Source organism: Thunnus maccoyii, chromosome 10, assembly GCF_910596095.1.
Source record: "Thunnus maccoyii chromosome 10, fThuMac1.1, whole genome shotgun sequence".
Classification (NCBI taxonomy): domain Eukaryota; kingdom Metazoa; phylum Chordata; class Actinopteri; order Scombriformes; family Scombridae; genus Thunnus; species Thunnus maccoyii.
In genome coordinates, this window is record NC_056542.1 from 17884687 (window position 1) to 17901279 (window position 16593).

Sequence of the window (16593 nt, forward strand, 5' to 3'; positions counted from 1 at the left end):
TGTATGTGAGTTTCTGCCTCTGTTGCTGCCAGACTTGGCCATGTGATTATTGGGACACAGTTTCCTTACAGGATGCTCCTCCTTAACGTCATATATTTCAACATATCCTGTCAAACAAGCAGCATGTCTGTGCTGCACCAGTGCAACACCTGATTGGCTGCACCCCTCAAAGATTGACATCTATTAACACTGTATGACAAATTAAACTTCTGAACTAAAGCACGTTCATTTATGCATCTAAAGAAATAATTTCTGCTGCACATGCCTCACCAAATTAGGCCTACTGCACCTTTGGAGGGCTCAACTGACAAATGACATTTGCATTAAATCAAGACTTTATTGTCCATCACAAGGCAATGAAAACCTTTGACGTAGCACAACATCAAATACAGCAAAGTTTGCCTTCTGTAGGTATACAGCATTGTCTGTAATTCTCAATATTACTCAATAATTTTTTATCTCACAAAAGAGACCCACACAGCAGACATGAAAATTTATCAGCAGATTTCTCAGAACTGAGAACAGAATGAATTCAGAGCATCACAACTCAATCTGGCTACCACATCTTTTACTGTGTTTTACTGTGTGATTCATAATATTTGTTTTAATCTATCATCATTTTCATATCATTTTCCTAGATTTCAAACAACAGATTGTGTTGCTCTTTTCTTTTGTCTTCAGTCAGAAAGGCCAAACAGTCTGCATAAATTCCCCTGCACAACATGTGATACCATCATTCTGAAAGAACCTCTACTGTTTCAACAACACCATACCCATTCATTATGCAGCAATTACACAGCAGCAATACAATGGAAAAGGTCAAATATTCGTTTTCAAATGCTAATCACTTCTTCTCGCAATTAGTTCCCGCTTGCTGCAACACTTACTTTGCTTAGCATGGCTCCTATGATGCTTGGCCCGTGGCATTGCAGCAGGCTCTCCTGATTGACAGGGTGATGACGAATCAAGTTTTTCACCATCAGCAGGAAGGCGGCAATGCTGTTTCTCTCTAGTCTGCCCTCTGAAAGAAAAAAAAATAGGGCAAAACAACTTTTAAGATTTCCTGTGTTACCCACAGTCGTATATATATGCATCACAAAGCAGCTTTATTGACATTATCATATCTCAGGATGAGTCATGAGTCATAAGTCATGATATATGTCTCTCCTCTGTTGAGTGTTTGTTCCATTTGTCTCATTTTGTTTACGTTAGATTCATGACCACTAAAGCACAACGGGCAACTGAACTGCAATTCTTCTAGCATATGTTATGACTCAGTGTGCCCGTGCTGCTTCTGACATTTAACCTGTTAGCATTGATTTCACTATCAGTACTATGTTTGTCTGCTATATATTATAGAATGTCTCCCTTTGACTATCTAGCACATCCTGTTTATCCTTGATTCATCGAGCACCATGTGTAGACTCTGATTCACAGCGTTTCAAAACATCTTTAGAGTCTGAACTGCATCGAAAATAATGCTTAGCACTTACAAATAAACAAAGGGATGACAGAGGAACAGCAGAGTTACTTTTTAAAATACAACTGAAAATGCAATGTAATGTTCATCATAATGTACTCACCAAAATTAAGAGAAAACATATTTTCCTCACCCACTTGTAGTGGTATCTTTCCATGCATATAGCTTTAGATATATTTGGACAGGTTTTGAGATACCAGATTTCTGCCTACATCCAAATACAATGGAGGTGTTCCTTTGGATAATCCACACAACATGCTGTCAACAGTTTTCACAGGGACTATTTCTTCTGTAAAAAGTTGTTCCAGTGAAAACTGTCAACATTGAGGTCTGAGAAATGGGGACACTGTTTGTGGAAAGACACACTGCTGTTCAATTTTTAAAATGTCATGTAAGCACAAGACATTATACTACATTCATCTGAACAACAGATATCTCAAAACCTACAGGCAAATAAAATCTAAACTATCTGCATGATTAGACGCTACAAAGGACGAGTGAGAAAATGTGGGTTTTTTTGGCATTTGGGTGAACCAACCTTGTCATGAAGATGCTATTATTGTATCTAACATACAGTGCAAGGAACAACCCGTGCAGCTGAACTAAACATGAACTGACCTGCGGACTTGTTCAGCGGCAGCAGCATGGAGGGGCCTCGAGGGGAGGTGAGCTCTGGTCCGAGCAGGTCTGAGATCTCCTGACCGCCATTGTAAACCTGCTCGGCTTCACATACTTGTTCGAGCAGGGGCAGCAAAACCCCGATACCTCCTACCACATTTACAACATCCTGCAGGGAAAAGATACACATAACTTTCATTTATCAACTTCAGTACAGCTTACACATATTGCAGACAATATTCACAAAGGGGAGATGGCGAGGAAGGAAGCTGCGGTGTAAACAATTTAAATGGAAAAGGTTAAAAAAGTCAGCAGTAGTAGAAAGCATCTACAAAATGAAGGTGATAAGCAGAGACACATCATGACAGAGAAGTCACTTCTAACTTAAAAGTTAGAATCATATTCATGAAAATTTAAATAGTTGGATATCTAACCTTGATGTCCCAGTTCACTACTCTGTGTCCTGTCAGCCTGCCATCATATTGGTGATTAGGAGACAGGTCCAGGCATATCTGGCTCTTGAAGGCCTGCACATGCGCGCACACACACACACACACACACACACACACACACACACACAACAATGTTTACTGCTATTATTTATAATATCTAAATAACAGTAGTGCAATATAATATATCTTTACGTCTTTCTTGAATTTCAGTGAGTCACCTGTGGAGTGTAGTAGAGCAGAAGCTTGCTGTTCAGATCAGATATCTCTCCATCCACTTTGAATAAGGACACGTGATTGGGGCCTGTAACAGAGAGCAGAAAGCAGTGTAGGTCATGAAATATGCAAACACATGAAAAATACTCCTGTTTTCAATGGTCACAGGAATATTCTTTCAACTGTGATTTTCTGTCTTCTGTCTGGTGATTCTGGAAGAGCTAAAGGCTAAAACAAAGTGAAATGCTCAATGTGTATAATGTGTACAACAACCTACCTGCAGCATGTAGAGCTCTTGTGTGAGTTTGCTGCAGAGCCTCATGGCAAATGAAGGCAGTGCCCAGGAGCCCATCCAGAGACGTGGGTGTTCCCCATTCTGTATCCTGGAGTCCCGCCGGGATGGTTTGCACTGGGGAGTCACCCAAAGACCCCCAGCGGCCTCCTGCAAAGGTGGCTGGAAAGGACTGGGAACGGATGAGGGAGGGGGCGTGGGCAGGGAAGGCAAACTCGGGTGACGGGCTGGAGCATGAGGTTGTAGGCAGATTGGGGGAGGTAGTGGTGGTAGTGGTTCGGTGGCCTGCAGAGCCGATGCAGCAGGAGGTAAAAGGCTTGAGGGGAAAGATGGAGGAGGGGGGATGACGTCAGACTGATAACTATTCAGTGATAATATATGTCCATGACTAGGATACATTAGATAGCTATTTAAGTTACCTCACTGAAAGATGGAAAGCGAAGCTGAGCAGTTTTGCGCTGCTCTCCATCGATGTAGATGGTGACAACGTTCTGGCCAAAAGGACGGCGGCCTGGGATATGGACTATAGCCACCGAATGCTGTGATGAGGATGACAGCAAAGAGCACACAAAATTTGAATGATGTCAACACTAAAAATGCTAATTTTGTGCTAGAGGTTCAGTGCTTACAAAGGTACATTTTTGTGCTTTAATTCAACCTTCTCTTGCTATTTGTCTCTTCAGGAGGTGCACTCCATTTTCTGACAATAATTATGCTCCAAGGTTACAGGCTCTGACAACAGTGCAGAGGAAAATGATGTGTGATTTTCTCCTTGATATAATCTTTTTTTATTTGGGACAGGGTAAATGAGACCAAATGTGTGGCCAAAATCCTAACTGTACTATGTGTGTCCACACTTACCCAGCAGGAGTCAGCTAGTGGGTACTCTGGCAGCGCGACAGCCATGTAATCTTTCTTAGTGCAAACAGCCACAACCAGCACACCCTCCATGGTGAAGAAGGCTTCTAGCCCAGTCCCACTTGCTGTGAAGAAACTTTACAGAAGAAAACAGGTTGTCAAAAATTGGAATAGAGAGCTATGCATACAAAAGTTTGTAAATCTTTTGCATGTTCTTCTACCTGTACAGCTGCTTTCTACGCGGTCCTTTTCCCATGTCATGCTGAGCTCCTATGCCAGAGTTGGCAGGAGGTTTACGGTTGTTAAAGTCAGAGTGACAGGAAGGGAACTCCATATTGAGGCAAAGCCAGGCATGAAACGCAAAGCCGCTGCCTGGCCAGCGCTGGACTGTAGGTACCATAATACCTGCCATAGGGGGTGTAAGATCAAAGTACTGCAAGGCACTGTCCTGGCCTTCTCTCGCTGCCATGGCCGAGAGCACTCGGATGATTCGAGTGCAGTAGGGGTGCACCCTTCCTACCACTGCAGCATTGTCTTGATCCACCCTGAGCAGTCTGAGCAGGCTCTTCAGCTCCTCTGGCCTCAGACACAGGGAGCCCAAGTCCTGCAGGAGGCCCAGCAGGGCATCTGCACACTGCCTGTCCAGACTCTGAGGCTGTGAGAGCACCTGCAGCAGAGCCCCCACCATTCCTGCCTCCACAGCCACGGTGCGACAGGATAAGGAACCGCCACATACAGCAGCCAGCCACTGAGCCACCAGCAGCTGCAGGTCCCGCTGACCAAACAGGTCAGGCAGCCACTGCAGGAGCAGCAGCAAAGGCTGGTCATTACTGATGCCCAAGTGATGTGCGTGGGCATGTTCACCCTCCACTGCCTGGAGACAGAGAGCGACAAGACAGGAGAGAATGAGGATAACATATTGACATAGTCACATGATTAATAATTTTGGATTAATTAGCACTAACACAATTTAAATAGGTCATTAGTACAAGACATTGAATTCTGCTGTCTCTGCTCAGTGGCGATAATGAGGAAAAGTGATTTTTACCATGTTCATTAGCTCCTGCAGCAGCCTTTTGGTGGGTTGACCTTGACTCTTGAGCACGTCAAACAGCTGGGAGTAGCCAATCCTCTCCTTGAAAACCTCCTGGGGGGGACGGAGACAGAAATAGTCTGTAGTAAGCTGCTCCACAGGGGATAACTAGTTGGCACACTTCCACACATTGGAAGGGGAATACAATGAGATTTCCCACATGAGAGGATAACAGCTTTCCTCAACAGGCTCTAATTTTTTCTGGTATCATATGCATTACAGATTATACAGTATATTATGGTTAATAATGTATGCACATAAGTATGACGATCATACATGGCCTTACCTTAGCAGAGGGAGAGTTACTCATTATAGCTGTGAGGACTCCTAAGGCATGAACTGTAATACTGTCTGATCCTCTCTCCCACACCTACATCAAAATAAGGAGGTATAATTGATGGAGGCAGTGCAGAAATAAAAGTGTGCATCATCACAATGTGACACCAAAAGCCCAAAAAAGGTGAATATTTGAACTGTACATGACCCCCCCCCCCCAAAAAAAACCCCAGTCATTTTCACCAAATAATAGGAGGGATTTCTCTTCAGATTACCTCTGAAGTGCAAGAGGAAGTAAAGCACATTTCCACACCACAATTACTAGAGCAGACTGGGTCAAAGTAAGGGAACTGCTGTACCAGTCACCAAACAATCGCCTCTTTGTTAATTACTGATAGGTCCCAGCATGCAAAAACCAAAGCCAACCACCAAAAAAAAAAAAAAATCCAGCAATCTCCAACTATTGCTGGAAAGAAGGCATCAAAATCAAACTCCAGGACACGAGCCAGGTCTTTCATACAGGCACCAGCAGTCACGCGACAGAGCAGCCAAAATACAAGGAAAGAGGGAAAGACATGCATTGAAAAACGGCTCATTTCATGCACTATAAAAAACCCAGCATGCTCTTCTTGCCCAGTGTTGTCAACAGGGAATTCAGCCTCTAATTATGAATGTGATATAAATCAACACTCCTACACAAGCAAAGATTAATCCTCCAACTGCATACCTAAATCTTAACTTTTCAACATGCGCAAAGATAACACCACTTTATATATATTTCAAGTGGGATTTAAGTGGAGCAAAATAACAGTAAATCACATGTAACATAAGCTGTATGTGGACTTGCATTCCAGATGGACTGATACGCTAGATAAAAAGGGAACTCCAGACGACAATTATCATGTATGTATGCACCGTGCTACCTGTTTTATTTACAAATGAGTGTAAGCCAGACTTCCTGCCTAAAGCTTCCTGTTTAAAGACCTTAGAGCAGTGAACGAGTAGAGAGAAAGCTGAGTTTCCTGCTGACAAACCAATATCAACACCAGGGGGGAAAGTACCTGGTCCACTTCGACCTCTGTGAGTAAACGTGTAGTGAGGTCACTCACAACCTCACGCTCCATCCTATGCCTGTTGCTCTGAAAGAGCTACAGGACACACACACACACACACACACACACACACACACACACACACAGGCAGGAATGCACACACACACACAGCACAAAAAGACAGACAATTAGACAAAAAGTCATCTATGAGAGGTAATAAAGCCAGGTTTGATCCTGGTCTCTCTAGGACATGTTTTGTAGCTGTGTAATGGGAAAAAAACTGTCCATTTTTGTGATATTTCCCATTGAACAAACGGAAAGAGGTCAGACAACAGATGTGACATTCAGGCAAATAAGAGAGGAAATAGACATGACATGAATAAAAAGACAACTGACAGAAAGAGCTGACAGAGCAGGCAGACACATTTTAGATAGACAAGGGTCTGACCTTGCTGTTCTGAATGAGCCGGAGGATGTGTTCAAAGCAGTTGTTGTTGAGGAAGACAGCCTGCAGGACTGGTCTGTCAGAGCACTGCAAGATCTCAGGAACAGCAGCTAAAAACAACAACAAAACGGATGTTGAACACTGACTCATCTTATTTATCAGACACCAGGAAAATCGATTATTTGGCCTCCGTACTGATTGAGAGAGATAAAACCCAACTGAGTTCAAAACAAGGAGCGCTTTATACTCAGCTGGACTTGCAGATGGGACCTAGTCTTACTTAGCATTTGGCTCTGGAGGCAGATCAGGCTGTCCTCCCAGCTCTGCCTGTCTTGCTGCTCACTGCTGAGCGGACGGTTCCAGTTGAGGAGCTGGAAGTAGCTCTCCAGTATCGTCCTGATCTCCACCTGCCGCTCCGCAGGGCTGCTAAAGTGCAGGAGGTGGATCATTGCGGTCAGGCACTGCAAAGTCATCCGTGGGAGCCGGGTGTCCTTGGGTACGGGGAAGGTCCGGCAGCACCACACTTGCAGAACAGAGAACAGGTCCTCAACAGAGTGAGGAGTGATGGAAAGAAGACCATTCTTCTGCAAAAATACAGACAAAGTGACTCCCCTTGTAATCAGCTTTAATTTGCATTTGTAGTGTGTTCTCAGACTGCAGAATAATCACTGATGAAGAGGATAGCAGACCTTTCCTCCACTGATGACAGCACCCTGGAGATGAACCAGTCTGAGTGTGAGGAGCTCTGGGATCTGCTCACTTTCCTGGAGACTTTCTGTAAACATGTATTCAAGAGTCAGCGTTACGCAAGCTAACACTCAAACACAAAACATTAACACAGTGCTGTCATATTATCATGCAAATATTATATAATATATTTGTTTGCAGCATATGTGGGTATAGAAAACAAGTCAGTGGATTAGACACCAAAAAAAATTTTTAAAAAATTCCAAAGTTCACGGTACAGTGGCTCAGCAAAATTCCCCTGCAATGCCAACACTATTTATTATTATTCAGGGTTATGTCAAAAAGAAAAGCCTAAGCCTCACTGATTAGCAAGATATTACACAATTAGCTCTAAATATTTCCAATTAGGGAATGCTATTGCGTATAATCCTCCTGAAATGTGGACATACTGAAACTTGTCAAGACTGAGATTTGCCCTGGTACTTACAGACTGGAGCTAGCTAATCAAATGGGCTCCCATAATTAGAAATGCACTGGTGATAAATCTATATCTGATAATAAGATGCTGAATAATTAAGCTTTTAACCAAAATCTAACAAACTAACAGACTGGACTGAACACTGCACATGTATTTATGTTTCAATTTAAAAAGTTTTGATAAAGTATGATTTATTAAGAGGATTGGACAAAAACGAAAGTGCTTTTTCAAGTCAAAGATACCAGATCTAGGCTGTGGGAGCAGTGGGAGAACAGTTTGATTCTCATGGTATGCGAGGTCTGACAGAGATCAGAGTGGTAGAGCAGACGAAAGGGAGTGTCTCACCATGGAAGAGAGCAGGCAGCTCCTCTGGTAGGGCCAGTGGGGAGAACTTATACTTGTTCCTCTCTAGCAAGCTCACCTCCTCCCTGTAAAACACAAAGCCTTGAGTCACCGCACTCCCACTCACATTGCGCACTTACCAGTGTGCGACTGCCACTAATACCACTGGCTCTAATGAGGCTTGACTTCAAGGCTTAGAGGCAATGGGACGAGGTGTTGCACGTCACAAAAGGCTGAGCAAGATGTTAAATGCATATGAATTGGTGTTTGTGTGACTGAAATTCAACATCTCACACATTCACACAGGCAATTTCCAGTAAAAAGCTAAACACACTCACCCTGCTAGGCGTCTCCTCCACGTCTGATAAGGATCAAACAGGCTCTCACACAGCACGAGTCCATATAGCACAACTGACTGCAGGGACGACTGCTCCCCTTGTCCCTTCTTTAGCTGATGAACATGTACAATACAAAAAGTTAGGACACACTCAACTCATCCTTAGCACAGATGCACCTGTTTCTTTCAACACACAACAGAACAAATACAACACATTCCAAAACACTGAATAGAAGGACAACTACACACCTACTTCTCTTTTCACTGTAAACTAGTTCTGTTACTTCTGTGTGAAGATGTCACACACTATAAATAGGGTAAATTGTGTGTAAGCTCTCCGTCTCTTTACTGTATAGCACATCTCTGCACAATTTGCCTAAAAAAGGCACTAAGTAATCTTTGCATGCTGAGCATTGCTGTGAAGCCTCATCATAAATCACTGAAATCTGCATGCTGTTTGAATTATAAATGCCTTACGTGGTCCAAGCAGAAATTCAAAAGCTTGATAGTTTCGAAAACAAAACCAGGGGTCTTCTCTGGGTCGATGTTCTCCATATTCCTAGAAGTAGAGAGAAACTCATGCAATTCAATGTTAACAAACTCTGCCTGGTGCTTACCCAAGATCTTTGGTAAAAAATATAGTGAATGTACACAGTGCAGGACAACTTCCTGACACTGAGTTGCAGCCTCTTTGCACAATCTGTAATGCAATTTCTGGAAAATCTGAAAAACTGTAATTCGTCTGCTTCCCTTAATCTCCTTCTCCTCCTTTGTTATTCAGTAAGGGATGACAGGAAATTAATTAATTTTGTGCATTTTATTAACTCAAATACATATTTTTGGGGTCTGGTAACTTACTGAATATTGTCTAATCACTTAAAGTCCTACAGTCTCATTTTTAGTGAAACTTGGGAAAGAAACATTTAAATGGTCTAAACTGTTGCCTGCTGCTTATTAACTATAATTTATTTCAACCAATATTGTAATTAGGACAAAGCTACTATATTATGTTCACAAACGTAATATGAAGCATATACAGCTGGCTGGGTCCTCACCTGCAGACAATAATGAAGAACTTGATGAGGAGCAGCGGGTGCGGGGTGCTGCCGTTGTGCTCGGCAGCACCTGAGAGGTGCAGCGCACTGTGCCATAGCTGGGTGCTGAGGAACACCAGGACCTCCCTGGGGAGCAAGGGCACCTCCGAGCTGCACTCCTCCAGCCTGGAGGATGAGAGAGGAGGAGGACATGAAGAGATATGGGAAGAAAGGGGAGGGGAGGCAGTAGGAAAGAGGCAAAGGGCGTTTTAATAGGGGCTGCGTTTACACCTAACATAAACATGTCAAAATGGGAGCTATCTCTACAGAAGGTCGAAGTTCATCCTGCTTGGGGAGCTTCTGGCTACGCAGTTTGTGTAATATAAATACCTGTTACTACTCACCTCCTAGGCTCCAGTGACTGCACATCAATGAGCCTCTCGAAGGACGCCACAAATGCCTCCAGCCACTGCTGCAGATAACCCACGTCTTTCTGCATGAAGGAGGAAAGAGCATGTGAAGCAAATCAAGCTGCCTGCACAATGGCACATGCACAATGTTAGTAAACAATACTGCAGGTGAAAAATGTGTATTGTAAAAAAATATCAAAAAATATGATCTTTGGTTGTGCTCAATTAATATACTATCTAAAACAGTTTGTCCCTGTGCATTACACTATGGCACACTGTTGCAAAAAAAAGAAAAAGAAAAAAAGAAAACATGGCACTGACTAAATCTTATGACCTGCTTTTTGTAACAGGATGTTGCAAAGAGATGTAACTCACAGAGAGGAACACATGAGCCAATTCTTTCCTTTTTCAAAGCAGGGAGGTTAAAAGAAACACATTCAACATTTTCCTCTCTTTAAACTCTGTATCAGTCATAAGTTACACACACACACACACACACAGTAACATAAAGTACACAGCAATAAGCTTGCAATAACAGCTTTTACTGTTAGTATGTCATTGTCTTAAATAAGACATCCTTGCATTACTGCATACTTAAAATGTCATTTAAGACAGATAAGGACTGTTGTTTATATACAACAATCGTTATCACCGTTTTAATCAGCCTCTGCAGTGCAACATATCCTGCCACTCTTCCCTCCTCACATCAGTCTCTTCATCTCACGTCAGACTAAATTACACAAATGTCAGACAGGTCACCAGAGAAACAGGTCAACTTTAAACTGGATTCTTTGCATTACAAAAAAACCCCAAACAAACGAACATATACCAAACATAATTATCTCAAATGATCGTGATTACATTCTGCTGATTCACACACGTGGTTCTTCTCGTGGGAACCCAGTGTTTTAACATGAAATTACAACACACAAAACATCTAGAAATGTTCCCTGATGTACTGTGTGATGGAACAACCTGAACATTTTGATTAGCTGAGCACGAACAAAGCTACTGTTGCTGATTTGTCAAGAGCAGGCGGAGTGAGGGGAAGATATGAGTTGTTTCAGACTGCCTGACTCACTGTACACAAATAACATACCGTAAACAGCACATGGTATAACAATCCACTTCCCTAAAGCCTACAAGCAACCTCTGTAGGTCAAAAAAGTAGCGATGTATGCGGTGCTGCGGCTTTAAAAATTGCACCAGGAGAAAAACCTCAAGTACAGAGCTCCAGCATAATACTGTACTTACATATTAGAGCTTGTTGCATGTCTAATGTATAACTAACAGTTCCTCTGCTAAGAGTAAAATTAAAATGGTAATGAAGAACTAATGCAGTTAACCCTGAAAACATTCTGTAATCATGTCTTTCTTATGATGCATTAATATTAAATGTACATTACCAACTGGCATTGACTTATGAGCCAGTCCATCTCTCATTGTATGTGGCTGAGCAGGGTGCCAGGTTCTTGTGAACCCAGTCTCAGATGTTCCTTCAGTGTAGCCAGTGTAGTCCACGGTCAGCACCTCAGCTGCACATTGCTCCAAACCAGCGCCAGCATCTGACTTGCTACTTTCTTGTCTCCCAACGTCAAGAAAGTAACCAGGAAATGACATGTCACTTTAACAGAAGCTTATTTCCTTCATACTCGTCAAACCCCTTCCTCTTTTGCTTTACTGCTCGTTGTGAGCAGATATGAGGGAGGCCTCTATAAAAAAAATTAAAAAAAAACTTCCCACAGCAGCAATGATGAACCAGGACTGCGTTTATGCTTTCTCAACTTGACACAACAAAAAAATGTTGCAGGAGAAACGGCAAAGCATTGAAATTCAGCTTTTGAAATATGTGTCACTGAGTGAGTTGAATGTGCAAACAGACTCAAATGTGATGAGTGTACATAATGTTCTGGATGAATGCTATATTATAAGGAACACTGTATTTCTAATTGGAGAAAGCTTAGTTCATAAGCCTTCACTCTGTCACTGTTGGCTTTCAAACAAAATCTCATTAGCAAGTTATTGAAAATATTAAAATAAGATGACATTAATCACACAGATACTGTGTAAAAATCTCTGCATGCACACTGTGAAAACAGGAAACTGTGAACAACCTATTGTTTTGTGCCTCAAACAGGCAGTCAGGTATTTAAGACTTGTGTAAGAGAACAAGGACACTGAGAAATATTTACAATACCCCTTCAGCTTTGTCTTATTTCCCGATAAAATATACAGTGAGCGAATCCTCCCTAACATTACTGGAGGTTATAATAATAGGATTTTATGGTGATGATGTCAACCTCCACAGGATACGTCACCAATTAAAATTGATCTACTGGAATCCTCAATGTATAAGGACACACTGTAATCAAGGCTAGCTATGTGACCAGCCAGACTGTATGTAGTAAGTATATTTTTTTCTGTTCCCTGTTGGGTGGGGATGCTTTGCCCTGTTGTTTAGGTATGCTGAAGCTGGGCGGATTGATGGTGTATCATACAAAAATTAGATCACAGATAGGAAGTGAGACTGGTTTGCTGATGAGAAGTAAAACCAGGGCAATACATTGTCTTTTTTTTACAGAAATATTGGTAGACACCTGGAAGAATCCTGCTATATGTCTCTACTCTTAACAAATCCTAAAAATCATCCCTTACACACCAATACTATTGATTGACACCTTTAAATAAATACACGTCCCGCACTTGTAGTTCAACTTGTTTCCCTTGATATTGCCCAGAGCAACTAGCTCAATGATTTGTTCAATTTGCACAAAAAGGCAAATTAAAGACACTGTTAGAATCGATGTCACAAACCAAACACATTGTACCAACCCCTATAAACTGTGTCATTTATCTCTGTTTTCTCTGCACATGGCCAAGCAGCTGTACCGCTCTCTGCTGCTTGGCATTCTGCTTCGCTCCAGCTTCCTGCACAAGTGAAAGCAAAGAGCACTTTGATTTTCCTGGTTGGCCCTTCTGTTGGTAAACAGGGGAGATGGAGGCACACGGGGGATTTCAATCACAGGTCTCAAAGGACAGTCATAGTGAGCTGTGGGGATGATTGGTGTTGTTGTTGTATATCTCCAGCATATTGACGCGCATCATAGTATCATCAGTAACTGAGACTAAGACATAGCAGTGTGAGTGACTGTGTAGCGACAAAAGCCAGGAAATGTTACTGCTCTGTCTTCACAGCAAGCAGAGGAGGTGGTTTTTCACAGCTGTGTAGGCGGGTGGCAGTCAGGTTGTCACTGTGGTCATCTCTACCACTACAGGCTTTAATTACCCCCCCAAGAGCCTCTCAAGCTAATGATCACAGGATAATCACACACTATTTGTCTGCCAGCCTGACATCTTACTGTATCCACACTGCTGTGTAGCGGATGAGAAAGATATTCATTTGTTCCTCATTTCCATCCAGAATTATAACATCTGGAAGGTCTGTAGTTTTACTTGATTTGTGTGTGTGTGTGTGTGTGTGTGTGTGTGTGTGTGTGTGTGTGTGTGTGTGTTGGATCAGCTATCTGTGTTTTAGGCAGTGAACACTGTTGACAACATTCAGGCTTTCTCACCTCATGATGCTTACTTCTGTCAACGGGCAGCCTGAATGCTACATGCTAACACGTCATGCTTTTGCAATAACATGAAATCTTCTGCCAGTTGATTAAAAAAAAAGACCTCAATGAATTGTAGTTTCTTGTAACCATATACTGCTGAGCTGATAAATCATTTTATTTGATTAATTACTATTTCACTAATCAATTCTTCATAATTTATCCTGAAAAATACCAAACGTTTAGTTTCTGCTTCTCAAATATGAGGCCTTTATTGGTTTTCTCTGTTTTGTATCATTATAAATTGAATAACTTTGTGTATTTTTTCTTTTCTTGGACAAAAAAGGTAACATGAAAACATAACTTTGAGCTCTGGTATCGTTTTACAGACACTTTGGTCGCTGTTTTTCACTGAATGACATATTAATGAATTGTGAAATTCATCATCAAAGTAATCAGTGGGGAAAATAACAATTAGCTGCAGCCCTACAACTGGCATGTAATGAAACATAACCAAACAAAACTCATTAAACAATTGTCAAAGTTAAGTTTAACATTATTTTCTGTTTTGTGACCTGGGGAGAAGAACAAGCACATTCAATAACAATACCTTTTTGGATTTCTTCAGACACGATCTGACAAGTCATGTTACTCCCTCTGTGATTAGATCAGACTCTTCTCTGTGTGACCATACCTGTAAGGTATGAGCATTTTATGATGGCCCTAAAAACATTCTCTGATAGGAGATACAAAGCCCTGAAATAGTGCCAATGAGGCTGTTTTAAACTCCAGCAGATGAAAGACACGGACATGTGATGCCCATTGTATGAGGGTTTTGTTTCCTGATTACCAAAAAGCATTTGCATTGCCCAAATACATGTATACAAATCTATGTGATGGAATGAGTACATGTCAGTGGTGATTTATCCATATACAGCTCTATTGATTTGTAGCAGAAGTGATAGATAAGTGAAGATAACTCTGTATCACAATGGCTTTTCAACATTTGACATCAGTTGTGAACCTCAGCTGATCTAAAAGTCTTACGAGGGGTGTGTGATTTCTTGCACAATAGGAGGAAGCAGAGCTCCTTTATCACATACAAGCCTGAGCAAGTTTTGCTTCTTATTGCAAATACAGAACGATGGCTGAGCTACGTACTCAAATGTTGTAATCAGCTGTTAAGAGTCATCACAGTTCTATCATACTGTATACTGTATTATCCCACATTTATCACATGTTTGCTGATTGGTTGAATCACTGCACTACCCGTGTTATTTTCCAAAAGAAAGATTAGATTCTTTCTACACTGAATTACAGCATTACAGTCTACAACAGAGACACACAAGACCAAAAAATTTTCAGACTTACAGTGAGATCTGTTGTAGGTTGTAAAACTAAACTGCCCGGGTGTGTTTGTTGAAGCTCAAACAGTTTCAGGCCATTGCCACTATAAGTAAAGGCTTGTTTACAGTCCTAACAAAAAAAAACCTATCAAATGGAGCTCAGGTCTCTCATCCAATTTGACTAATTTGCAATATTAAAAACTTCCCTTGATATATGACAAGTCTGAAAACAGGGCATGGTAGTCAGAGATGGGATGTGTCCAGTTCAATAAAGATAATGTCTATGCCAACTTGACAAACAGGCAACAGGCAACAAAAACATGAGATACAGTGGCATGCTAAAAGTCTATAGGAGAGGCAGGTGATTGTTCTCTGCAGTCGTTCTGCTGCCTTTCTGCAGTCTATTGTGTTCCACTGAGTCACATAAGGTGGTGACGTTTAATACTGAGCTCAATTAAATCTCCTTCCTCTGCCATCATTCACCACAGCCTGGCTATCAATGCAGGTCATTTGAACCAAACGTTAAAATCTACTTCTGAGAAAGCTTGAACATCTATGCATTCGTCTGGTGAAAATGTGTAAAAAGGACTATTATAAACTTTGTTCTTAGAGCATTGAGGGCAGCTGAAGAGTATCTGAGAGGCAAGAGGCAGTTAAATGAGGAAGTGGTCTCACATATAGAGATGCTTGACAGCTGTCACAGCCAGATTCAGGGCAGAAACGCGCACACACACATCAATGACTCTTTTTGGTAGTGGGTTATTTGTGTCAGTGCCTATACCTTGTTGTTTTTGTTAAAGACTGCAGCACAGCCATGAAATGTCACTAACAAACTACAGTTTGCAGCAGCCCAGAAGAGAAGTGACAGGGCGGATTAGAAACACACTTCCTCTGGGATCTGCCCAAAGTGACAACAATGACCACTTTGATAGCAAGCGCTGCAAGAGGCGATACACTTCTTGCTCACTTTTGTCATCCAAATTACCCACGCTGCATTTAGGGGATTTTGCAGTTATTTCAGCTTTGACTTCTGCTCTGTTTTACAGACTTTGGCGGGTTTCCCAGATTGGGATTAAGTCTAGTCCTAAATTAAAACAAAATTCAATAGAGATATGTAATGAAAAATGTCCTTGTCTATGATTGAAGTCCAGTCATCCTTGTCAAGAAAGCGGCCTTTTATACAGTATCTGCTGTTATGATAAGAGGGGGGTTCATGCCCCACAGTGAATATACAGTACAACTTGGAAAGACGTCCCTTCTTGTTTTCTCTGTCCTCAGGCATGGAAGCAGATTGCAAACACATTAAATAATGATACTTGATTAATTCACAGCCAAATGGACTTTCTCCTTCAAGAAGAGACATGCCATGAAAGAATCTGCAAAATCCTTTTCCTGTTCATTTGCTTTCATCCTTATTATCAAGATATTGCACCTTTATGAACAACCATGAGTTGCAGTCCCACCCAGAGGGGGCAACATTTGAGACTAAAAACCATACAAAAACTATTTAACACTCAATATGGGATTGTGCCCAATTTAAGTTTAAAGGTGCAGAGTGTAGGATTTAGTGGCATCTAGAGGTGAGGTTACAGATTGCAACCAACTGAACGTCTCTCTCCTTCCAAG

General features: G+C 41.7%; 1 protein-coding gene across 5 annotated transcripts in view; it reads right to left on the reverse strand.

The window, feature by feature from the left end:
* Window positions 1–16593, reverse strand: part of nbeal2 (neurobeachin-like 2) — a 36275-nt gene that overhangs the window by 17120 nt on the left and 2562 nt on the right. For 2 of the 5 annotated variants that reach the window (XM_042424093.1, XM_042424092.1), the window contains exons 2-20: window positions 10062–10150; window positions 9679–9843; window positions 9101–9182; window positions 8625–8737; window positions 8290–8372; window positions 7469–7554; window positions 7060–7363; window positions 6783–6889; window positions 6344–6430; window positions 5293–5376; window positions 4962–5060; window positions 4135–4787; window positions 3917–4049; window positions 3475–3594; window positions 3041–3371; window positions 2769–2851; window positions 2533–2625; window positions 2099–2267; window positions 888–1021 (exon numbers count right to left, since the gene is read on the reverse strand). In XM_042424093.1, coding sequence (XP_042280027.1) covers window positions 888–1021; window positions 2099–2267; window positions 2533–2625; window positions 2769–2851; window positions 3041–3371; window positions 3475–3594; window positions 3917–4049; window positions 4135–4787; window positions 4962–5060; window positions 5293–5376; window positions 6344–6430; window positions 6783–6889; window positions 7060–7363; window positions 7469–7554; window positions 8290–8372; window positions 8625–8737; window positions 9101–9182; window positions 9679–9843; window positions 10062–10150 — 3015 coding nt within the window. Of the gene's footprint in view, window positions 1–887; window positions 1022–2098; window positions 2268–2532; window positions 2626–2768; window positions 2852–3040; window positions 3372–3474; window positions 3595–3916; window positions 4050–4134; window positions 4788–4961; window positions 5061–5292; window positions 5377–6343; window positions 6431–6782; window positions 6890–7059; window positions 7364–7468; window positions 7555–8289; window positions 8373–8624; window positions 8738–9100; window positions 9183–9678; window positions 9844–10061; window positions 10157–11473; window positions 11646–16593 lie in introns of those variants that run through there. The other 3 variants (XM_042424094.1, XM_042424095.1, XM_042424097.1) reach the window with 3 other exon arrangements.